This window comes from Mustelus asterias, chromosome 3 (genome assembly GCF_964213995.1).
Source record: "Mustelus asterias chromosome 3, sMusAst1.hap1.1, whole genome shotgun sequence".
NCBI lineage: Eukaryota > Metazoa > Chordata > Chondrichthyes > Carcharhiniformes > Triakidae > Mustelus > Mustelus asterias.
The window spans coordinates 105,100,947-105,127,452 of record NC_135803.1 but is presented as its reverse complement, the minus strand read 5'-3'; the positions used below and the strand labels follow the sequence as shown (position 1 = coordinate 105,127,452).

General features: G+C 45.1%; 1 protein-coding gene across 1 annotated transcript in view; it reads left to right on the top strand.

Moving 5' to 3' along the window:
- Nucleotides 1-26,506, top strand: part of sema3h (sema domain, immunoglobulin domain (Ig), short basic domain, secreted, (semaphorin) 3H) — a 171,522-nt gene that overhangs the window by 83,854 nt on the left and 61,162 nt on the right. Inside the window, exon 5 of the mRNA XM_078209416.1 lies at nt 19,549-19,642. Within this exon, the coding sequence (XP_078065542.1) occupies nt 19,549-19,642 (94 nt within the window). The remainder of the gene's footprint in view (nt 1-19,548; nt 19,643-26,506) is intronic.

Sequence of the window (26,506 nt, the reverse complement as noted above, 5' to 3'; positions counted from 1 at the left end):
AGGGTCCCCAGCAAAATAGAGCAGCAGGTGAGTCTTCTCAGGTAGATTGGATTGGGGAGGAAGGTTTGTGTAGGGAAGCTTGAAATGTTCATGGTGCCGAGAGCTGAATCCTCACCCAATAACTCTTTGTTTGCCTCTGGCAATGTGGCTTTTACGCCAAGGCTTCTGAAAACTCAGGCTGTGGACCTGTTTTCCAAACATTGAAAGTATTAAATTACTTTGAATTTACAGCACAGAAACAGGATTCCAGATTCTCACCACAACAGATGAAAATGCCAGAAGAGGCTGACATGGCGTTTCCTATTTTTTGCCAGGGTAGGTCTGGAGTGAATCCAGGGTTGGTGCATGTTTGGTTTATGGAGGCAGCTGGCTATTTAAATCCTCAGCTGCCTCGACTAAGTGGGATTTTGGGAAGCCCAGAGTGTAAAACCTGAAGTGTGCGGATTACGCCAGGTAAGACCATAAGACCATAAGACCATAAGACATAGGAGCGGAAGTAAGGCCATTCGGCCCATCGAGTCCACTCCACCATTCAATCATGGTTGATTTCAACTCCATTTACCCGCTCTTTCCCCATAGCCCTTAATTCCTCGAGAAATCAAGAATTTATCAATTTCTGTCTTGAAGACGCTCAACGTCTCGGCCTCCACAGCCCTCTGTGGCAATGAATTCCACAGACCCACCACTCTCTGGCTGAAGAAATTTCTCCTCATCTCTGTTCTAAAGTGACTCCCTTTTATTCTAAGGCTGTGCCCCCGCGTCCTAGTCTCCCCTGTTAATGGAAACAACTTCCCTACGTCCATCCTATCTAAGCCGTTCATTATCTTGTAAGTTTCTATCAGATCTCCCCTCAACCTCCTAAACTCCAATGAATATAATCCCACGATCCTCAGACGTTCATCGTATGTCAGGCCTACCATTCCTGGGATCATCCGTGTGAATCTCCGCTGGACCCGCTCCAGTGCCAGTATGTCCTTCCTGAGGTGTGGGGCCCAAAATTGCTCACAGTACTCCAAATGGGGCCTAACCAGTGCTTTATAAAGCCTCAGAAGTACATCCCTGCTTTTGTATTCCAAGCCTCTTGAGATAAATGACAACATTACATTTGCTTTCTTAATTACGGACTCAACCTGCAAGTTTACCTTTAGAGAATCCTGGACTAGGACTCCCAAGTCCCTTTGCACTTTAGTAAGAGGAGAACTGATGGATTTGTTTGGATATCATGATGTGGAGATGCCGACGTTGGACTGGGGTGAACACAGTAAGAAGTTTAACAACACCAGGTTAAAGTCCAACAGGTTTATTTGGTAGCGAAAGCCACACAACAGATGAAAATGCCAGAAGAGGCTGAACATGGCATTTCCTATTTTTTGCCGGGGCAGGTCTGGAGCGAATCCAGGGTTGGTGCATGTTTGGTTTATGGAGCTTGTGTGGCTTTTGCTACCAAATAAACCTGTTGGACTTTAACCTGTTGTTGTTAAACTTCTTACTTTGTTTGGATAGCCAGGGAACCCCTTTGAATATGCTTCAAGGACACCTCTGGGCGAGGTAAGGCACCCTTTGGGTGAGATATGGTAAGATATTCTTTGGGATTGTTAAATTATTGTGCGTCGAAAGTGTTTAGACTTATTGGAACTGTCAAAGCTGTGGAGGAACTGTCAAAGAGCTACCAAAGGATAAAAGTAAGTTTGCATGGAGAGGGTAAATGAAAAAGGTGGTGGATGGGGGATGGTTGGCACGAGATGGCACTAAGTTAACATAGGGACTGTATAGGGCCATGGGGATATGGGGATTGGTGCCTATGAGGATCAGGAGGGGTTGGCATGGGTTGACAGAAGAAGGAGTTAGATATATTTCTAATAAAAAAGGGATATGGGGATTAGGTGGTTAGGTGAATTTGAGACCAGGAAGTCAGCCATGATCTGATTGAATGGCAGAGCAGGCTCGAAGAGCTGAATTTGCCTACTTCTGCTCCTAATTCCGATGTTCCTATAGGGGGTATGAGGTAACATGACTGTGGGTGGAAGAATGAAGTGGTGTAGGTTGGCATGGATGGGACATGGAGAGTGTGTGAGCATGGTAAGGGAGTGAAGGGTGAGGGCTGTTTTTTGTTAAAATCTTTTTCCTAAATCAACCAAGTGCTGGAGTTCAGAGACAGGCTTTCCGCTCAGCTCACCTCCACAACCAGCAGCCTCCACACTCACTTCAGGGGCAGCGGGCCCAATTTCTAATGCAGCTGTTCCCTCCCCACCCTCATCCTGCCTGGAACAAAAGTTCCAAATGTGGGTGGTTTTTTAAAGGTAAGGTTTGCAGAGCTGGGAATTCTCCTATATCTTTGCATCCAACCTGGGAGCAAAAACCCGGCCAGGATGTTCAACCCAACAGGTCTTGGCCTGGTGTTTTGATCTACATAGGCATTTGGTCACCAAAGCATCTTTTATTCTTTCATGGGATATGGGTGTTGCTGACTAGATGAGCATTTGTTGCCCATCCATAATTGCCCTTGAAAAGGTGATGGTGAGCTGCGTTCTTGAACCTCTGAAGTCCATGACATGTAGGAACACCCACAGTGCTGTTAGGGAGGGAGTCCCAGGATTTTGACTCAGTTTCAGTGAAGGAACAGCCAAAAAGGACAGTGAATATCTACAACTCTCCCCCTACAGTGCTGCTGAGGCTAAAGGGGGTCAATTGAAACTTTCAAAACTGATGTTTTGGTTGGCTAAGAGTAATAAGGTCTATGGAGCCATGGTGGGTAAAGAGAGTTGAACATAGAGATCAGCCATGATATGATTGAATGGTAGACCAGGCTGGAGGGACTGAATGGCCTACTCCTGTTCCTACGTCCCGACAGTAAGTTGGACGCAAAACATGACTTCAATGTGCAGCACGACAGGACTGACGAGTATGTTGGGAGCCAGTAAATAAAGATCAACCTACTCTACTGTGGGTCAGGGCTCAGCTAGTAGTTCTTTATTTGTCAAATCTGTGCTTAAGACTTGTAGGAATGGTCTTGATAAATTAATGACAAGTAAGTCATTTAATTTAAAGGAACTGGCTGGATCACCCTTGCAAGCTGTGTCCACTCCTCCCAAATGAGTAAGGGCCATTTGTGAATCGACTCTTGCTGACCTTGTCACGTTCGCTTTGCCGATGGCGCTAAACCACCAGTAGCGTCCATCGGAGCTGACAGCTTGTCAACTGCTCGGAGGCTCTGGAATTCATTACGGCTTAAACTGTCAACATGTTGGGAATATCATGAGTGGAAAGGCTGTGTTAGTATTAGGGAGGTATTTCAGCTGTTGGTCGCTTTGCTTGAACCGATGTGTTCAGTGGCATTCAAAGCAGCTCATTGTGGATTCAGGCTGGGGGGTGGGGTGGGGGCTGGGAGTGTTGGTGAGGGAATCAGTCAGGTTTTGAGTTTCAAAGCTCCCAGGCAGGTCTGGATTCATGATTTCAGTGCAGTCACCGTGCCAACCTTGAGCAGAGCCAGGAGATGAAACAATCTACAATCCTATTACCCCACCACCCAGCTGGGGGGGGGGGGGGGGACATGAAAGGCCCAACTGCTTCAAACTATAGTAGAGCCAGAGAGGGAGTGAGGTAGAAACCGCATATAATTTCAACTGTCCCCAAAAAAAACCTAACAGAGGGGTGAAAAAAGACCTGTATTTGTATAGTGTTTACCAAGACATCCCATTGCATCTCTACATCTGCTCCTTTAAAATGCTCCTTAAAGCCTACCATTTTCAGCAAGCAATTGGTCATCTGCCCTAATATCTCCTTATGTGGCCCCAGGTGGCCAGGCCACATTGTGTCTGATCACATTTATGTGAAATGCATCAGGACACTTTACTATGTTAGAGGTGCTATATAAATGCAGGGTGTTGTTGATCTGCCTGTGTTCAGACTGTTTGCACTGTTGCTTATGCAAAAGGCATAATTGGTGGAGGGGAGGTTTCTGGTTCCCCCCCCCCTGTGGTGTGTTGTATAGGGGAAGCTATTGAGTAGGGTGTTGGTGAGACCACAACTGGAGTATGGTGTCCAATTTTGGTCTCCTTATTTGAGGAAAGATGTGGCAGCATTGGAGGCAGTTCACCAAATTGATTCCAGGGATGAAACGGTTGACATATGAGGAGAGATTAAAAAGTTTGGCCTTCTACTCGCTGGAGTTTAGAAGGATGAGAGGGGATCTGATGGAGGTATATAAAAATTTAAAAGGGATTGATAAAGAAAATGTAGGCCAAATGTTTCCTCTAATGGGGCAATCTCGAACAAGAGGTCACGGGTATAGGTTGACCTGTAGAGGCAGTAAATTTAAAACTGAGATGAGGTGGAACTACTTCTCGCAGAGGGCGGTGAATTAGCGCGGTGGAGTCTGAATTATTGAATGGTTTCAAGAAGGAGATAGACATATTTCTAATAAAAAAGGGGGTAAGGTGATATTGGGAACAGGTGGGGAGGTGGATTTGAGACCAGGGAGAGATCAGCCATGATCTGATTGAGTGACAGAGCAGGCTTGAAGGGCTGAATTGCCGACTTCTGTTCCTAGTTCCAATGTTCCATGTGTTTCTTGGCGGTGTGCTATTTGTCAGTGGCGGGATTTTCTGGTCCCGTCACTGTCAGTGGGATTTCCCATTGACGGCACCACACCCTGCCGGCGGGACTGGAAGATCCCATCAGTGTGAACAGCCAGAAAGTTCCGGCCCAGGTCATAATCAGGAACTTTTTCAGGCAACAAGTGGGAATGCACTGCCTGAGAGGATGGCGGAGGCAGATTCAATCCAGACATTCAATAAAGAGGAAGAATGTGCAGGGTTATATAGAGAAGGTGGGGGGGAGGGCTATCTCCAGGTGAAATGCTCATTCCGAGAGCCAGCACAGCCAAATGGCCTCCTGTGCTGTCACGTTTCTGTGATCTTAGGCTTGTCCACCTTGCTTGATCAATCAGCAGATGATGTTTGAATACAGGGCTCAAGCTGTTGCATGGTGAGCTACAGGAAAGTAAATTTCACTTCAAACTGCCACAATAAATCAATGTCTTCCAATTGTTTACTCCCTGTCAGCCAACCTGATTCCTGTTGCGATATAATTTTCATTTTCAGGCAGCATTCTCTCCTCCAAAAAGGAGAAAAATCCAATGATTCGACAGGAGGATATTATATTGTGGGATGGGATACTGCAGGTTGTTGGATGGGATACTGTAGGTTGTTGGATGGGATACTGTAGGTTGTTGGATGGGATACTGCAGGTTGTTGGATGGGATACTGCAGGTTGTTGGATGGGATACTGCAGGTTGTTGGATGGGATACTGTAGGTTGTTGGATGGGATACTGCAGGTTGTTGGATGGGATACTGCAGGTTGTTGGATGGGATACTGCAGGTTGTTGGATGGGATACTGCAGGTTGTTGGATGGGATACTGTAGGTTGTTGGATGGGATACTGCAGGTTGTTGGATGGGATACTGTAGGTTGTTGGATGGGATACTTACTGTAGGTTGTTGCCTGGAGGCCAACAAATAATGTGGTTGTGAATTCAGTTTCCACTCCAGCGACTTCAGCAGAAAAGTTAGGCTGATGCAGCAATACTATACTGAGAGGGTCTTTTACACAAGGCATTAAACCCTGGTTCTGACTGCTCTCTCTGGTGGATGTATAAGACTCCATGGTACCATTCTGAAGGAGAGCAAGGGAGTTCTCCCCAGTGTCCAGACCAATATATCACCCTCATGCAACATCATGAAGACAGTGGTCACTGCTGCTTTGCTGTTTGTGGGTGTTTGCTGTGTGCAAATTGGCTGCTGTTTCTGACATTGCAACAATGGCGACACTTCAAAAAGTATTTTATTAGTTGCACTTGAAATATACTGAGACACTGTAGAAATGGAAGTTTTTCTTTTTCTCACATGTTTCTGCAGCCTGCACACAACACGTTTTCACCAATGCACTACCAGCCCCCAATATAATCCGACCTGCGCTGCTTGTTTCTAGGATTTAATCGTATGAAATCATTTGCTGCAATGTGCCTTTTATGGTAGTTTACTTCATTATATTCGGTCCTTTTCCAATATTTCATCGTGATTTGAAGAGGGAATTCCTGATGTTCTGACCCATTCACTGAAGCAGAACCGGTGTTAGACTGTCCAAACAGAACGGAGGAAAAGATTGAAAATGATTTTTGTGACGTTAGAGGAAGTTGAAATGTCCAAAGGGGCAATATTTAACATGCCTTTCTGTTTCATGACTTCATGTCTGCTGAGCTGTCAATATTGAGGAAGCTGTTAAGGAGTGACATTTATGACTAGCCAAAGCAACGCAGATTGCAAGCACATTTAAACATGTGCAGATGCTCTCTTATTGAGAGCCACGTTCAAAAAGAAATACCCTTTTAAGCCTAAGTGAGTGATTGGTGCCCCTAATGTATGGTACAGCCCCTATGTCCTCATTTATTTTGGATAGATTACAACTGTCTAGCCAAAATTTCAAGCAGTACAGTTGGTTGTCAACTTCAGTCTGAAGAAACTAGCGTGCGGCAGGTGACAGGAATACTCGAGTGTTCAGAATAAGGGCTGTTGAAGGCTGGAGGAGTTGGTGATTGGATGCTTTCTCTGCTTTTCAATATAAATTAAAACCACAGGTGTTTCAAAGTGACAAATGGACATGGACATGAGCTGAGGCAGTTCAACAACCCCCAAGTTATATTCTCGACTGCAACACATGTGCATGCTAGAGCTGTAGCGAGGATATTTGGTAACACATTCTGTTTCTCTCCTGGGGAAACAGACTGAGAAAGGGTTGTCCTGGGGCTGTGCAGAGATTCCATTAATAAGACGTTGATGCCATATGTATGCTTGAGACAACAGATTAGGAAAGAATTTATTCTGCATATTATCTGCAGCATCTGGTATGTTTAATTGGGCGTACAATTTATTTAATCTCAATATTACTTCAATATGGATTTTAATGGAAAGCACCTTATTTTATAACCCGATCCATTATATCATTAAATTCTGAAAACAATTTAACATGAACGCACACTTCTTCAAAAACATTTCATACTGCAGACTGAATTTCCTTTACACCTCATCATTCCATCTGTTTCCCGTTAGCACTTCTGAAAGTTTACGCTCCCTGGGTGTGACGGCACGTCCCAGTGTGCGCAACTGAGGTTTTCAAAAAACTATATTAATCCCTGTTTAGACATGAGTTAGTTAATATCAGATGGAAAGGGGCTATACAGTAGCTGTCAGTGTCCCTGGGTTGGAGTTGGAGTGGGGTGGCACTGGGAAACAAGAGAAGTGAAAATCCAACAGAGTTTGCATTAGGATTTCCACCTTTGTACAAGTCTAGGATGAGACTGGGAGGGAAGGCAAAGCTCAGGTCCTGTTATTCACTTGGCTAGCTGAAACACCCATTGGAAATCTCAATAGCGTTCGCAGTATGGGACACAGATTTGATAGAAGAATTGGAACCCCCATTTTAAAAAATATATTGGCCCAGAGTTTGCTGGGAAAATAATGGTGAATTTAATGGTGGACACTGTTATGAGTGTCCAAATCGCCCAGTAGTTTGTAGTGAAGAAGAGGTACCATGTGTGTTGCAAATTGCACTCATTGCTTGATGATTTAAACCGCCCTGCCATTAGCCTTGCAAAAATGGGAGTTCACTGTTAAATTCATGAGTTTCAAGAAATTGCTGCAGTCCTGCTGTTATAACATATTCAGCTCACTGTAGAAGTTAGGGCTGATGCTTAATGATACAGGGATACTTAATGATGAGATTGATGTTCCTGCAAGTTCACGAAACCTCTTCAGCACAGAAATGGCATCGTTGAAACCGTGAGATCTCATTCTTACAAGTAGTAAATTGTTCCTAGAGGTTCTTAAAATTCAAAATTCCATTTCTTTCTTACTACTTTCTTGCTTTTTCACTCTCTTAATCCAATGTTTCTTTCCTCTCTTCAGTTGCCTTTACTGTATCCAATTTGACTTTATTTCCATCTTCATTCTTCCTCTATTCCTTCTCAATCTTCAAATCTAATTGATTTGAGAGATACACTGTTAGTCCTGTTGTCTAAGGTTGACCTTGTTGACCTCGCCAACTTCATCATCAGCTTACCCATCCAGCACCAAATGGCATGAAAATTCACATTGCAAGGTGAAATAAAAAGTCTAACAGGACATGTCACAAGATGCTCCCACTGCAGATAACTCTTGGCTGGTGTAAATGGAAGTTTGTAATACTTTCTCTTGGGTTTATGTACATTTTCCGCAGAAGTTGCTGCAGACATTCGGGATGAACCTCAGTGAGAATTCTTCCCTTTAGTCTTCTGGTTCATTTTCTGATAGTTGTCAGTCATAGCACCGGTCAGTACCTGACTGCAGTTCACTCAGCCCTGATGCAAAGTCTACATGCGACATTGGATGAGGAAAGGACAGGGTTTAGCTGTAATCTGCTTCCTCAACACCCCCCCCTACTAATTTATAGAATAACTTATCAACCCATTCCATCCATGTGCACATTTGGCAAGGTCCACTTGGTAAGGGGGTTGGGGGCTACACGAGGGGAGTGCACATTCCATGGGGCTGCAGGCCACACTCCTTCAGAAAACTGTGCTCATTGGTGGAGAATGGTCTGATTTTAGGAAACAAAAGGAGAAAAATCTGATGACCCTCTTCCAAAAATTCAAACTTGCAGCCATATTTGAGCTGGTGAGATGGTCCGAACTGGACAATGAACTATGTCTTTGGGAGTGTGAGGTTACAGGTTGCAGCACCACCCCGTTTCACTTGGAATGTTCCAGATGTCAGCCAAGCTGACAACAACTCTCGGATGAAAGAATTTTGAAACTATCGGATTCCAAAGATTGACCAGCCCCTGAGTGAAAAAATTCCTCCTCATCCAAATATCCAGCTGACACTCACTGCCTAGGCCCAGGTGTAAGGATGAGGCACAAGCTGGACACCGAGGACTTGTATCCCAAACGTGAACCTTTCAGGAGATTTCAACTGGAGAACATGTGAAGGGAGATTTTAAATAGGGAGAAGGAAAGGGAACGGCACGGTAGCACAGTGGTTAGCACTGCTGCTTCACAGCTCGAGGGACCTGGGTTCGATTCCCGGCTTGGGTCACTGTCTGTGTGGAGTTTGCACATTCTCCTCGTGTCTGCGTGGGTTTCCTCCGGGTGCTCCGGTTTCCTCCCACAGTCCAAAGATGTGCGGGTTAGGTTGATTGGCCAAGCTAAAATTGCCCCTTAGTGTCCTAAGATGCGTAGGTTAGAGGGATTAGCAGGTAAATGTGTAGGGATATAGGGTAGGGCCTGGGTGGGATAGTGGTCGGTGCAGACTCGATGGGCCAGAAGACCTCTTTCTGCACTGTAGGGTTTCTATGATTCTTCTTTCTATGAATGTTTATTCCAGAAGAAAAGTCAGGAAAAGAGTCAGATTCCATGTTAGATCAGACAATCCTAGCTCTAAAGAAATACAAGTACATATTTTTAAAAGATGCGAACGGTTTGCTTGCACCACATGTGCTGAGTCATGCTGTCTTGTGATGTCCAGTCAGGGACCACACTGGGAAGGACTCGGGTGGGGCAGGATGGTTGGGGTAAGTTGGAGATGATATCGCTTTTCCATTATCCAGGACCATTCCGGAATAGGCTGTTAAATGTTCTGGAACATCTTGGGGTCATAAAATAAAAAGATTTTAGGGTTTTAATGGCAAATTTGGAAAACGCATGGTGCAATGATGTCTTTTCTCAGATCCGTTCACGCAAGTGTAACAAGAGAAGTAGGAGGTTAGTGACCAATATAGCTAGCGATTAATAGACCAAAGGATGAGGGTTTTGAGTTAACACTGAAGGGTTTCTTTAAACTTTGAGTACAGCTGAGTCTCCTTTAACTCTCTCCCCGTATGAATGGTCATTTAATTTAGCTGGATTTAAGTGAAAAGCCAAGCACTAGAGCAGATAAAACAAATCCAATCCGAACATTAAATCCCACAGGAAGCTTGTGTACTAAGGGTTTAAGACATTTAGGAAATAGCAGCCATGTCGGTACTCTTTATATTGAGAATAATTGATTTCAAGGAATGGTGAACACACTGCAATTTAATTGAAGGGTTTGAGTGATTTATACATAATAACAATGAATACCCAATAGTGAGTTATAGACTGCAATTTAATCGAGGATTGGGGTTTTTTATGTAAATATGGGTGTGAGTTACAAGGTGGAATCCACTCCACTGCTTTAGATGTTTAATACAAAAGCTACTTGTTCCTTAGATTTATTTTATATCATTGAGAACCTAGCAGACCCTTCCTTTTGATCCGGGAGTAATCTGCAGGCAAGTCTGAGGGGCTGACAGACCTTTGCCAGTTGAAGCGGACATTCTGAACTATTCATACTCTGCGCTTTGTGGACACTCCTTCCAATGTTGAGTCACAACTCCAAACTGATATTTTTGTGCTCATGCAATCCGTTTCTGTAATGCTTTCACCATTGACTAATTGGAGTGACGAGCAACTGTACAAAGGGGCTTCCCAAAAGGACCTTCATAAGCTAACACTTTAAATGTTGCTGTTTTCTGCCAATGTTTTGTACTCACACTGGCTACATTAAGTGTGCATGGAACATTAGATAACCATGACAACCTCCGAATTTTAGAAACACTTCTTTAGCTTTTGGCTTTGGTTCTGTTTTTGATCCTTTGTAAACTGAAATGGGGAGAGGGATGAAATGTCTCACCTGGGGATTGTACACGACATGGAGACTGAAACACAGTGGGTGTGGGAGGAAAATGCCTCCGTTTTTCTCGTAAAACAAAATATCTTTACTGTTCACTTATGCCAGATTTTTGATAGCTCGTGGAGGCTAAAACAGAGAAATTACATTAAGAAATAGATTTTACTGTAGCTTTTGAGGTGGCGAAGTGGTTAGCACTGCTGCCTCACAGCGCCAGGGACCTGGGTTCGATTCCCGGCTTGGGTCACTGTCTGTGTGGAGTTTGCACGTTCTCCCCGTGTACGCGTGGGTTTCCTCCGGGTGCTCCGGTTTCCTCCCACACCCCAAAGATGTGCGGGTTAGGTTGATTGACCATGCTAAATTACCCCTCAGTGTCAGAGAGTTAGTAGGATAAATAAGTAGGGTTGTGGAGATAAAGCCTAGGTGGCATTATGGTCGGTGCAGACTCGATGGGCTGAATGGCCTCCTTGTGCAATGTAGGGATTCTGTGATTCTAATTATGCAGTGCACCAGAACACTTGTCTAATGTGTGTTGTCCTTGTTTTGGTTTACAAACACAAGATATATCCACAGAGCGTATCGTTCTGTTAAAACATGTGCTTTAAAATACCTAATTACCAATTTAGGTTCCGAAAAGGAATCATGGCATCGTACAAAACCTATAATTGTAAATGATGACTATGCCATGTTTTATTTGGAAAGCAGATTTTATGAGGACTCTTTACCTCACTGGGATTAGGACAGTGGGCGTAACCAACCTCCCCGACCACAGTCTAGAGCAGCATAAAACCAATCACCGCACAAAAGCCGACAAGCAGCAAACTCAACCTGATGATGCGTCAGTTTACATCTCTGCATTTTGCACAGGAACAAAGGCTGCTTAATGGCAACAAACTCTGGCAATTTGTCCTGATAGCTTACTGCTAACTTCTGCTGCTGCATTTTTCTGAAAGTGAACTGCTGTCTAGACTTGTGCAATTTAGACACTCTCTAAAGACGCAGAATTGAGTTCATCTGTTTACATTTACAAAATACCTTTGTCACTCTCGCAAACTAATAGGAAAATATCCCCATTAATCTGCTCTCAAACATTTGCCTATTTACATGAATTACAACAAGTAGTATAGTACTTTTGATGCGCTATCAATAAGGCGAAAGACTACCGGTGTGCCAATACAAGTGTAGGCTTTTATTCACAACAGAATCAGGAGCAGATCCCAACAAGTAACCGACCTGGACTGAACAAGGGGGAGGCGACAGCCACCTTTATACTAGGTGCCGAGGGGAGGAACAAAACTGGAAGGGGATGTGTCCAGGTATGACAAGCACACACAACGGTGGTCCATATAGGACAAAGGCACAACTGAGGTCCACCACATTCACCCCTTCCTTTAAAAAAACAACACGGGGGTGAAGCAGAAACAATATTACAAGTCCAGACGAACCGGTGGCTTGATCTGCCGTTGCGATCGTTGTAGTGCAGGTCGCAGAGTCGCGGCAGCACGAGGAGGCGAAAACGCTCGTAGACTGTGCCCTGTACCATCAGTGTCACCAAGCAGCACCCGAGGACCTCCACTGAGTGGGAATTCGAGGCCATGGAGATGGTCTGGCTCCAGGGTCGCACGGGAAGGGCATATTGACGCACTGTGCGAGGGTGTATAAAACTTTCTGTGCTCCCACAGTCGAACAGGCAGTTTTCTGCATGACCATTTACCTTGATCTCCATTATTGACTTGGAGAGTTGATGAGGCTGCGACTAGTCCAGGCAAATCGATGCCACCGTCGAATCAAAGAAGAATCCGTCTTCGTCGCCGTCTGATGACGTCACGGATGAAGCTTCCTGCTCAGCGCGTCTTGATGCCAGTCTCAAAGATGGCGATTCCCGCGCTTCCGGTGACCGCATCAAAGATGGCGATTCCCGTACTTCCAGTGACCGCATTAAAGATGGCGATTTGCGCGCAGCTGCCGCCTGCATTAAAGATGGCTGCACCCGCGGAACACACATGGCGCCACGAGGCTTCGGAAGCGGCTTTGCCCGGCAGACTTTAGCGAAGTGGCCTAGCTTACCGCATCCAGAGCAAATCGCGTCCTTCGCCGGGCAGCGACGCCGAGGGTGCTTGGGTAGGCCGCAAAAGTAACATTTGGGCCCCGCCGGAACAGCCGTCGCGGTGGAGCCGTCAATAGAATGGGATGCAGGGTAAGACCCGAGATTGTGAGAGGCCGCTTCTAACGTTTCAGCCATCGTGGCTGCTCTTCGGACATCTAGGTCATCTTGTTCCAGCAGGCGCTGCCGGATGTATGTAGACTCAATGCCCGCAACGTAGGCGTCGCGGATCAGGTCCTCCGTGTTCTGAGCTGCTGTAACAGCCTTACAGTCACAAGCTCGAGCTAGGACCCGCAGGGTGCGCAGAAATTGGGCGCACGATTCTCCTGGCTGCTGCCTGCGGGTAGTTAGGAGATGTCTGGCGTAAACCACGTTAGGGCTCTTTCGGAACTGCCCTTTTAGGAGTTCGATAGCGTCCGCGTATGTAGAGCATCCCGGAAGATTCCATAGACAGCTTCGCTTATCCGGGCGCGGAGCACGTGGAGTTTAGCGTCGTCGGTGTCGATGGCCGTAGCGGTGTCGACGAATGCTTCGAAGCAGTCCAGCCAATGATCGAATTTATCAGAGGCTCCAACCTCTTGAGGGTCTAATTCTAACTTGTCGGGTTTTAGAAACTGCTCCATGCTGGTCAACTGTTGTGAATAAAATTGATGCGCTATCAATAAGGTGAAAGACTATTGGTGTGCCAATACAAGTGTAGGCTTTTATTCACAACAGAATCAGGAGCAGATCCCAACAAGTAACCGACCTGGACTGAACAAGGGGGAGGAGACAGCCACCTTTTTACTAGGTGCCGAGGGGAGGAACCAAACTGGAAGGGGATGTGCCCAGGTATGACAAACACACACAACGGTGGTCCATATAGGACAAAGGCACAACTGAGGTCCACCACAACTTTATAATGGCCTCTGCTTATAGGCATTGAACAGAAGAACATTTCAAATCCTGGAAGCTGAATTCACTGTGATTGGTTCCCTCATTTGAATCTCGAACAGACATGAAAGAGATTGCTAACCTGTGGATTTGTCCAAAAAGCAAGCTCATCATTCTGAAACTTGAACTGCCAACTCCTGGGAAAAACCATGATGTGGGACATTATCACATATGCGTGCATGTTTGTTCACGCCTGCATGAGCAAGCATATGTGTAAGAGTGTAACTGAAGACATTGCTGCTCCTCCATACATTAGAGTCTAGGGGGTGTTGATGTCACTGATTGCTTGTATTGCGCTGTTAAACTTGGTCATGATTTTGGCTAAGATCAAGTGTAGTTTTGCTGTCCTGCAGTTGGTTGAAGTCAAGAGGTTACACTGAGGCTTCATTTGAAGCAATTTTTTTAAGTGGCATCTTGGCCTTTTGGCTCAGATGCAAATAAGATCAAACCTTGGAGGAGGTGTAATGCCTGCTCCAATCAGCTTGGATCATGTAGATCAAGCCCAAGACAGGAAGTGGTGAGCCTGTCTTGTCAGCTTGGATCTGGAATGTCTCACTTGTTGAGACTTTGAATTGGACTTTGATTGGATTGAATTGGATATAAACCAAAAAAAAAACCTGCTCGTGATTTGATTTAAAGAGCCAATTTGATTTTTTTTTGCAGGGAATTGGGGTCAAGTTTACAACAAAAAGACAATGTTTCTTAATCCAGCCTCAAATTCTGCAAAATTGCTTTACTTTGATTAGGATGATAACTTTTTTCATTTTTAAAAAATAATTTACTTCAAAATGTAATAGCTTGGTTGGAAAATGCACCATGTGGGGTGGGAATTAGACTTTCCAGTCAGATGGTGGTCTTCTATGTTGGTCTCAGGTGCATGTAGTATGACATTGGTGTTACAAATAGCTTCAAAAGTTACAGGTTGAGGAAGGGAAATAAAGCTAGAAAGTACACGGAATTGTATTGACCGTATAGCACAAATGTAGACCAATTGGCCCAACGTAGTCTAAGCTAATGTTTATGATCTATGTGATCCTTCTCCAACGTACTTCATTTCACCGGAGGTAGCCTGCTGTTGGCTGGCAGTGGAGTTTTCTGGTCCCGCCAGTATCAATGGGGTCTCCCATTACTTTGCACCATCAGCTGCAGGGGAACCCGAGGCAGGGGGGCATCATCAGTGAGACCGGAAAACTCGCAGGGGTAATGGCTGGAAATCCCAGCCAATGGCTATTCTGAACATGTGACATGGAAACCATTTAGCCCCTTGAACCTGTTACGCCATTTGACAAGATCATGGCTGATCTGATTGTGTTTCAGGTTCCACATTCCCAGCTGGCCCTGGTAACATTTAATCTCCTTGCCTAACCAGAATCTATCTACTTTCGCCTTCAAAATATTCAGTGACCCTGCTTCCACTGCCTTCTGAAGCAGAGTTCCAAAGTCGCACAATCCTCTAATAGAAGGAATTCTCCTTCATCTCTGTTCTAAAAGGGTGAACCCTAATTTTAAAACAGTGCCCCCTCGTTCTGGACTTACATACAAGAGGAAACATCCACTCCATGTCCACCTTCTCAAGATCTTTCAGGATCTTTTATACTTCAATCAAGCCACCCGTCACTCTTCTAATCTCCAGTGGAAACAACCCGAGTCTGTTCAACCTTTCCTCAACCCACTCATCCCAGCTATCAATCAGGTATACATCAGACTGTTCTGGTAATGTTTGTGTATTGATACAGTTGAGCTTAATTTAAAAAAAATACTTTCATGGGTTATGGGTGTCAGATTAGCATTTGTTTCCCATCCATAATTGCCTTTGAACTGAGTGGCTTTCGAGGCCATTTCAGCAGTCAGTTAAGAATTAACCACATTACTGTGGGGACTGGAGTAACATATAGACCAAACCGGATAAGGATGGCAGATTTGCTTCCCTAAAGGGCAGTAGTGAACCAGATGTGTTTCTACAACAATCGATGATGGTTTTATGGTCACCATTACTGAAGCTAGTTTTGTACTCCGGATTGAGTTAATTGAATTTAAATTTCACCAGCTGCCCTGTCAAGATTTGAACCCATTCCCTCACAGCATTAGTCCGGCCTCTGGATTACTAGCCCAGTGACATGACCACTACGCTACCATCTTCCCCATTCTACCAGCCAAATATCGTACGAAACATAAGAAATAGGAGCAGGAGTAGGCCATTCGGCCCTGTGAGCCTGTGCTGCCATTCAGTTGGATCGTGGCTCATCTTCTACCTTGATGCTATTTTCCTGCATTATCCCCATATCTCTTGATATCTTTAATATTTAGATATCCATTGATCTCTTTTTTGAATGACTCAATGACTGAGCCTCTACAGCCCTCTAGAGCAGAAAGTTCCAACGATTTACCACCCTTTGAGTGAAAAAAACCCTTTTCATTCAAGTATCCCATTGACACTCACTGCCCGGGCCTGGGTGTAAGGATCAGCTACAAAGATGGACACCGAAGAATTGCATCCCATATGTGAGCCACCATTTTCAGGAGACTCCGACCCGGAGGCGTGTGGGGAAATTTTAAATAGGGAGAATGTGTTTTATTCCCCATAAATCCGAGGAGAGGCCGCTGTAGGATATTATCCCGGGAGATTCTTTTCCAAATAAGCATTTAACATGTACAGGAGAAAACATTAAATCTTGTCAACCAGCGAAGGCAGTTGCTCGGGTATGCTGCATAATATCACGCCTGCAGCTAGTTGTTGCTGTTGGGTCAAAGTTCAAGCCAACTGCCATTTTGGCAATGGATGAGCAGTCCTGGGTGATGGCGTCATTTACACTATACAGTCGGCTGCCCTGCCTGCACTGACATTATAAACAGCAAAATACATGCTCAATCCCCAGAGGTAAGGCCAATGACCTATATGAAGTTCAATTCCGTTCATGTCACATTAACTCTTTACCCATTAGGCACATAAAACTGCAAAAAATGTTGACTATCCGATAAGAGAGTGTCTCTTACTTCTATGGGCGGCTGTTCCAAGTGACATTCAAGGCCACCCAAAAGCTAAAACAATGCCAACAGCTTGCATTTCAATAGCATCTTCAACATAGTAAAATATCCTGAGGTGTTTTGTAGGAGAGCAATCAAGACAAAAAAATGACATTGAGCTATTAGAGGATATAATGGATTTGATGATCAAGAGTTTGGCCAAAGAGGTAGGTTTTCAGAAGCATTCTAAAGGAGGAGAGAGAGAAAGGGAGTTGGAGTTTTAAGGAGGGAATGACAGAGTGTAGGATCTATGCATTCTTCAATGCTGGGGTGAAGGAATTGCTGTATGCAAGACGCCCAATATTGGAGGAATGCAGAGGATCTCATGTTTAACTGCAGGACAGTATTCCCGCTTCATGAAAAGCAGAAGTGCTCACTGGAACTGGGAAGGAGCATGGTCACTGGGTGCGATTACAAATAGGATCCTTCTTGTAGCAGTGCTCCCATTTTAACCCCTACACTGCTGGGCACTGTTAATATTTGCTTTCTGAAAGCTAGCAGCCACTGTAGTAATATATAGGTAGGAATTCCAATTGGTAAAACCCATGTATGAATGCTTAATGACTGGTGCTATGTTCCTGTGTGTGCAATTCCTACACATTCACTGCAGCCTTTTGAGGGGTCTGTAAAAGAATGTAGCCCTCAAAACAGCAGCATTTGACTGGAATTGATTTTTAAATTTGTTTGTTCTCGGGGTGGGTGTTGCTGGCTAGGTCAGCATTTACTGTCCATTTCTAATTGCCTTGAAAAGGTGGTGGCGAGCTGCCGTCTTGAACTGCTGCAGTCCCTGAGGTGTAGGTACACCCACTGTGCTGTTAGGGAGGGAGTTGCAGGATTTTGACTCAGTGACAGCGAAGGATTGATGATATATTTCCAAGTCAGGCTGAGTTGTCTGAGCAGCTGTATGAATGGAGGCTTTTCCTTTGAGTGTGGGCATTGTTATAATGCAGCAGCTGACAGACATACAGCAATGAGGTAAATGATAAGAGAATTTCAGAGATGATCAAGGAATACATGTTAATCAGGATAAATTATTACCTTGATTATACATCTCCACTGCAACCTGTCGTGCTACTCTGTGGGAAGCTGTGTGTAAATCTCTCTCCCCCACCATACTCATAGATTTCAGACCTGACTCTGACCTTCATCTCTGAGTCAGGGTTCAAACCCTACTCCAGAGACATGATCACAAAACCTAGGCTAAGCATACTAAAGTTGATTGCATTCAAATATATTTTAACTTGAAGCCTCTTTTGCATTTCCAAGTGGACGTAAATGGTCCCGTGGCATTATTCAAACCAAGGAGGTTTGCTCTGGTGGCCTCTCCGATATTTATTCCTTAACCAATGCCACTAAAACAGATTAACTGGCAATTATCACAGTGCTCTTCGTGGGACCTTCCTGTGTGCAAATTGGCTGCTGCATTTCCTTCATTATAACAGTGACCATACACTCAAAGATTGGCTGTAACGCACTTTGGAAGATGCCAAGGTCATATTCAATAGTCCCATCACTCATGCATGCTGATGTGCATCACAATTATCAAGGTATGGTGTGGAATATGACAGCAGTATATTTAAAGTTGCAGACAATTAGTGGGGCCTGTTATTTGCAAATCAGAAGTTTTCAATGCTGTTCAAGAAATCAGGTGAGGAAGGTATTCAACATGGCAGGTCATATGGATACCACTGCAGTTTTAGTGTGTAGAGAGATTTATACACTGCCTTCTTGGTGTGAATAATAATTTGGGGAAACAATGATGCTTTGATTCAGCCACCAATTTAGACATTCAAATATTGGATGTGCTCCATCTTCTCAGCCAGATACTTATGTCCAACAGCAATATGCAAACAGTGGGGAATTGCCTCATTAGCTCCGATCAGTGCAGCTTCTGAAAGTTGCATCTAGTCAAACTTCAAGTTCAGGAAACTGGTCAGAGTGAGATTTGGGATGGAGCACTCTCGCCAGTTTAAACACATGGGACTTGTATATTTTAAAGATGACATAAGTGTTATGTATTCATGACTTGCTGCGTATCTGATTTATCTCAGAGAAATGGAGATGACATTAGTTCTAAGTCTACAACAGACTTATTTAGTGTTCTTCAAAATATCTACACACACGCTTTTAGCTCAGAACTCAGGTCTGTTTCTGGAATGTTCTGTATGCTGTCAGTTACTTAAACTCTCTAGCTCCACCTTAAGTGACCAGGTACGGTGAACATAGATCAACGAATGAGCTAACATAATCAAACACAGATCAATCAAACCATTGAACACTACAGTAAGTCAAAATGATTCACATTTTTATCTCCTAAAGAATCTCCATGATAAGGTTGTAGCACAATAATCTAAATGTATTTGTGATCACAGGATGCAAATCCCAATCTGTGCTAGTCTCAGGCAAAGCTAAATGTGTTTGTACTCAATGACGATGTGCTATTGTAATAGGCACACACACACACACACGAGTGGTGAAATTGCACAGTGAGAAATTTGGTTTGGGATGTTAAGCATATATGCAGGAAGCACACCAACTTTTATCCTGACATGATACAAGATTCCTTGATCTGTTTTCGCAATAAAATGTACTCTGTATGAATGTGGCAGCTTCAAGGGACAGGATATTTAAAGTTCCTTTTTTTCAATGGCAGGGAGGCTGGATGGTGGAGGATTGCTCTGGTGCTGCATTTATGTCATTGTGGCTGACTCTTTATTCATTGTTATTCTCTTCCCTCTCACCCTGCAGGCTGAACAGCTAGTGCTACGTCATGAGCAGACCGAGTGTGGCAAAGGGAAGTGCCCTTATGACCCTCAGCAGCGGATGGCTTCAGCAATGATTGGTGAGTGAGCATTGGGTGAAGCTGACCCTGAGGTTGCAGCGAGAGTGTGCTTGCTGGGGTTGTGTGGGTTGGTACGCCATTTCATACGCCATTTCAGGAATGTTTATACTGGCAGAGCCTGCAGTCTGAGAGGAGACAATCTGTTAAAACTGTAACCCTGTCATAAGTAATATGCTCACAAGTGCCCACCATGTTCTTGGAAGAACCAAGCTTATATTTTTGTATAAATAATAGGCTGCATGGGATTTGTGACAAGTGCACATTTACACAGTCGGAAGTGGGCACTGCCCCAATGTGCACTTGGGTCAACATCAGGGAATACTTAGACCAGTGTTAACATCTGTGGACATGCTTTGAGTGTCTTGAGCCGCCAGCATAGACTGAGTATTTGTTCTGGAAAATTCCTCAACAGAAGTACAGACACATATGGAGTGGAACAAGATCACCAGTCGCAGCATCCCTGACTGTACAGACTGAGATCTCCCCACTTCACCCATTGACAGATTAGGTGGAACGTAACTCATTGTCTGAACAATATGCTTTGGTGTCAACCTCAGGACATTATGTGATATTTCCCAGTCCCGATGTTATTTATCACTGCAGGCTTCAAGTGACATTGCCCATTCATCACCAACTTATTTACAGTTCTGTGCTTTGGCCCCATGACCTGCAGGGAACAGAGTTGAGCTTGTCTGAATACATAGGACTCTTAGTTTAGAATATTATCTAGATCCCTGGAGTGAAAGGATGGTGTTAACTCACTGCACCACTCATCAAAATGTGTACTTAGTTGAACTTGAACTTGAACCAGGCCCCAGTTCTGAAAGGAGAATGTTCAAATTCATAAAGTTGACAAAATATCAGTGTCACTTATTCAATAGATGGTGTTCAGCAAGTTCTGGAGCTGACATCCATATTCTAAAAGCCTTTATGAATAACTATGTGAGAGTTTTGTGGTTGTAATAGACTCTCATCTGCTTGAATAGCCGGGGTGCGCACTCTCTGCCCAACTCAACATTTCCATTCTCTGCACATTCTTTCCGTAATGTCTTCACATTTCAGATGTCTGTGAAACTGTGCAGAATCTGCCTGGTGACAATGACCATTGCAAAAAGTCTTTGGGCCCTGTGCTCCCCCCTCCGCCCCGCGCTCCCCCCTCCGCCCCGCGCTCCCCCCTCCGCCCCGCGCTCCCCCCTCCGCCCCGCGCTCCCCCCTCCGCCCCGCGCTCCCCCCTCCGCCCCGCGCTCCCCCCTCCGCCCCGCGCTCCCCCCTCCGCCCCGCGCTCCCCCCTCCGCCCCGCGCTCCCCCCTCCGCCCCGCGCTCCCCCCTCCGCCCCGCGCTCCCCCCTCCGCCCCGCGCTCCCCCCTCCGCCCCTTCTCCATATCCTGTTGCTCTCTGGCCCAATTTATGTTAGGGGGACTTTGCGTGAATACTCTTCTCCCTGGATGTACTCTAAAACAGGAACAGCCAGTCTGGAGACTGAGGCAAATCAGGCGTCTACAATTCTCTGTGAAAGTGCATCATTATCCACGATTTCTAACAACGTGACTCTTCCCCAGAGAAGACTATATGAGTTTATGTGGCTCATTTGAGACTCCACAGCATGCAACCTTTGACTTGTAGTCAAAGAAAATCTGAAAGGTTATTCTCGATCACTTGATTTTTTTGAAAGCAGCAGTGGTAGGACAGTATTTTCAGGTGCCTTGGCAGATGGGCTGGAGTCATGGGGAGGCTGAGGTCGGCCGTGCACAGGCCCTTTGCAGCAGGAAGTTTATACATCAGAGAGTACATCTGTCGGCCTTGCTATTTGTGTACATTCTGTGTGAAATCACAATCAAATACAAAGAAAGAAAGACTTACATTCGTACAACCTAAGGACAATCAATTAAGTACTTTGTAAGTGTAGTATCTGTTGAAATGTATAAGACCCGGCAATCAATTTGCCCACAGAAAGCTCCCAGAAATGGCAATAAGCAGATTAACTGTTTAATTGATGTAAATATTATATAAAACACAGCAAAGTAATTGGTTCTAAGTGCATTCAGGTATTTCTAAGTGCTGTGTGAAGATGCCATATAAACGGAAGTTCTTTCATCATTTGAAAAGCATTATTATCCATGCTAGAATTTTGGTCACAAAGCCGTGTCCTTCAAGTTTGGGGCACAGAGCATTGTTCTTTTTTCTTTCAATGCAGAAGGAAACTATGTGGCCCATCAAGTCTGCGTCAACGCTCTGAAAGAGCATCTTACCCAGGCCCACCCCCCTGCCCTATCCCTGTATCCCAGTCCATTTTTATCATGGCTAAACCACCTGACTACTTTGGACACTAACTGGCAATTTACCATGACCAATCCACCTAACCTGCACATCTTTGGACTGTTGGAGGAAACACACACAGACATGGGGAGAACGTGCAAACTCCACTCAGACAGTCAACCAAAGCTGGAATTGAATGTAGGTCCCTGGCGCAGGGAGGCAGCAGTGCTAGCCACTATGCCACCATGCCAGGCCCTTGTCTTACATATACTCCCAGAAATAGGGTCAGGCAGTTACAGGGCCCAAATGTGACATGAGTCAAAAGCCGTGCAAACTGCTCGCTGTCCAACAAAATGCTTTACCACCAACCTCACTGCACCAGCCTGATGTTTCCATTTCCTGCTCCAGCCTCTCCATTCTCTTTAATGAAATTACTCATTTACCCTTAACCTCTGTCAAATCTTCAATGTACCAGCTGCTGCTTGCTTTTCGACCGAAGTGTTCCTGCACAGCTATAAACTTCTCGTTCCTACTATTGATGCTCGTGTCACCGGCTACCTGGACACCAGGCTCTGGGTTTCCTCCCTCTACCTCCCGGTTTTGATCCTCCTTTAAGACGCTCCTTAAAACTAACTCTTTGACCAAGATTTTGGTCATCCTAATAATTGGAAGCTAATTAAGTATGGAGGCACTGTTATTGTGACACAATGGGCAGTAGGTTTGTGGTAAAATTCTTCAGGCGGCCTTCCCACTGGGCTTCCACCTATCCCGCCCACTCCACCATTTTAAAGTGGGACAGTCGAGCCCGAGGTCAGCCTTGCCCACACTTCCGCCAACTGAAGCCCTTAAGTGACCAATTAAAGACCATTTCCCAGCCGGTCTCGATTTTCAGGAGACGGGTGGAGTTCAGGGGTGGGAAGAAGCCCAAAAGGAGACCCTGCTGGACTTGACTGCGAACAGTCGCCAAAGTCCAAGTCTTGGGAATCCAGGACCGGGTATATTTTGGGAATCTCGGGATGGGAAGAAGATGTGAGGCCCGGGATGTTGGGCAGAGTGGGTGGGGATTGGCTGGCAGCTTACTGAGGCCGGATTACCTCCCAAGTGAGGGGCAGAAGTCCCATTCTCAGTAAATGAACATCCATTAGAGCATTAGATGACAATGGGGCAGCCCATACTGCCAGGGCTGCATTTGCCTCCAACTCCTTGGATGGCAGGAAGGGAAACCCCATCATTCTAAAAATCCTGGCCTACCCATGTGCATGAAGTGCGTAATGAGTAAATATTAATTGATAATTTACACTTAAAAAAAGGACCATTTTGCAGTACCTTGCTCCTGTATTGCGGTGCTAACCTTGTCAGGCTACCAGAATGCAAATCTGAAGAATAATCCTGGTTTCAAAGGTTGCACTGTGAGTTGGGCAAGGTCACATAAAACACCACTAACAAGGTGAAAGACTTTTGCATTTCTTATTTTCTCGCTGCTTACAAGATCCAAGAGTCGTCTTTACGTCCCAGAAAGCAGCGCAAATCTTTCTTCAAACTTGGTCACCGCTATGGATGAGAACTTGTATACCAAGGCTCTACAAAACGCTCATGCTGCCTCCTTGTACCCTTGTCATGCCTTAGCAGGGCCTGGGCCGAGACAGTTCCATTCACCAGCCGGAAAGAGAAAGGGCGGGAAGCTTTAACATTAGCCTGCTGTGGCATCAATGTCAGATGTGAAGGGGCGGCGTGCTAACTCAATGCATCATGCTATACCTGGAGCAGTAAATTCAACCTCCTGCCCTCCATAAATACTGGCTTGGGTGCAGAAGTGAAGACGACAGCTAGCTCAGGCTTGCCGATCCTTCATAAGGAGAGGATTGCTGAAGGCACGTTCCAAGTTGTCCAGTGACATTGGAACACACACAAAGCACGGCGTCATCCTTGTCTGCTGACTACAGAATTCTGCATCCTCATGGTGTGGAGTGAGTGAGTGTGTCTGTGTGTGTGTGAGAGAGAGAGCGAGAGAGAGAGAGAGAGGTTGTGTGCGTGATGGAGCAGCTGCTGGCTGGTAATCAGAGCTCCAAATTCTACGGTGCCCTATGGGCCACACATAAGGAGGAAAAGATTAGTCTCAATCTGTTTCTTCCTTGTTACACTATACAAAAGCCTGCCATTTCCCATGGATCTCCAATTCTGGTGCCCCACCGCAAAGTAGTGTGATTTATTGTGAGGGCTGGTCTGGAAGGACAGACTGCTGCTGGCTCGGGAAAACCTGCACAACTGTCCCACCAGCTGTCATTCAAGGAGCTGTTGGCTGCAGCCTCTTGAGCCACAATTTGCTGAGTGAATGCGTTTTACTGACAGTCTCTCAGCCTCGAATAGCTGGAAATATCAAACTGCCATGCTACCCCCACGACACCCACTGGGCGTCACATAATATTCGAATTGTGGAGACATTGGAAGTGTGTGGCATGCTTACAGGACTCAAGGGTTTTTAATATCACTGAGCAGTCTGGATTATGTCAGAAATCTGATCTCAAAAAAATGTGTCAACATTTTAATCCAAAGTTCGATTAGTGCACAGACAATCTGGGCACCAGCCTGGGGCATTCCCCATGGAAACGAGAGGGAGATGCCCCAGTGGATCAATGAAAATTGCCACAACAACAACTTTATTTACATAGCACCTGTAATGCAGTTGAATTTCCCATAATTTATACGGGCAATATCAGACAAAATTTACAACTACCTACCTGCAGATCTGTAGATTAGGTTTATTGGCCATGCTAAGTTGCCCCTTGGTATCCCAAGATGTGCAGGTTATGGGAATTAGTGGGGTAAATATATGGGCTTACGGGGAAAGGGCCTGGGTGGAATTGCTCTTGGAGTGTCGGTGCAGAATCGATGGGCCAAATGGCATCCTCCTACACTGTAGGGGTTTTATAATTCTATGATTCTAAAGAGATATTGGGAATGGTCATCAAAAGGTTGGTCAAAGAGGTATGGTAGTATGGTGGTCTGTTATTGAACTAGTAATCCAGGGAGCAGGACTAATGATCCAAAGCCACCATGCAAATCCCACCATGGAAGCTGATGAATTAAGGTAATTAACTAAATCTGATTTTAAAAAAGTTAGCATCAGTAATGGAGATCATGAAACAACATATAATCCCATCTTGTTCACTAATGCCCTTCAGGGAAGGGAAACCGTTGTGTTTACCCAGTCTGGCATATCTGTCACTCTAAGGAAAAGCATTACTAAAAGTGAGATTCCAACCAGGTGAAGTGACAGCATTTGCTATTATCTATGCTAAACAACAGAAGCTGCATGCTATTCCACAACCAATGCATCAGCTCTGCCACATCTAGTTGTGAATGGTGGTGGAGAATTCAGTGATGGTACAGATCAGCATATGACTGTGAAAGGCAAGGCTGAAGTGTTTGATAGAATCCATAGAATCCCTACAGTGCAGAAGGAGGCCATTTGGCTGCACCGACCACAATCCCACCCAGGCCCTATTTCCGTAACTCCACATATTTACCCTGCTAATCCTCAACATAGGCTCAATTTAGTATGGCCAATCAACCTAACCCGCACATCTTTGGGAGGAAACCGGAGCACCTGAAGGAAACCCATGCAGACACGGGGAGAATGTGCAAACGCCACACAGACAATGACCCAAGGCCGGAATTGAACCCAGGTTCCTGGCACTGTGAGGCAGCAGTGCTAACCACTGTGCCACCGTGCTACCTTTTGCAACTACCAGCCAGAAGTGCCACATGGATAATAACTTACAGCCTCCTCCTGCAGTCCCTAACATCACAGAAACTGGTCTCCATACGTTATCAAGAAATATTGATAGCAATCACATTTAAAGTCCCTTGTTCCCCTTTTAGCCACAAGAGTCTCGAGATGGTTTGCTATTGCCGTAGCATTGTCACTCTGACTCTTGCACCTTACTCTATAACTCGGGGAAAATAAATATTCTTGTGCAGTTGGCTTCCGGCGCCAAGACTGTTCGGAATGAATGTCTAATATTTGGCCCCTTTTTCTTGAGAAGAGAAATGTCTGTCTTGATTTTCACCATAATTTCACAGCAAGTTGTCCAAGGACTGCCAGGTGCAGCAACAGTTTAAATCAGGAGTTTGAAACTTTTCCTGGCATTTTCAGATCGTATATACCTGAGAAGCTGAAACCTGTGATTTACAAAAGACTCGCTTTTATCATTAACAGTTTGATGGAGTCTGGCTTTGTTGCCTTGGATAGAATGATGCTCGTGTGTTGCTGCTTTTCAAAAAGCTTGACAGGTCAGATCATAAAAAATAGGAGCAGGAGTAGGCCATTCAGCCCATCAAGTCTGCTCCACCATTCAATAAGATCATGGCTGATCTAAGTGTGGCCTCAACTCCACTTTCCTGCCAGTCTTTCATAACCCTGAGTCCCTTGTCGATCAAAAATCTGTCTAACTCAGCCTTGAATGTATCCAATGACCCAGCCTCCAATGCTTTCTGTGCAAGAGAATTCCAAAATCTACGACCCTCTGAGGAGAAATTCCTCCCCCCCCCACCCCCACCTCCATCCTAAATGGGATTCTTTATTTTTAACCTTTGACAAAGGGTCAT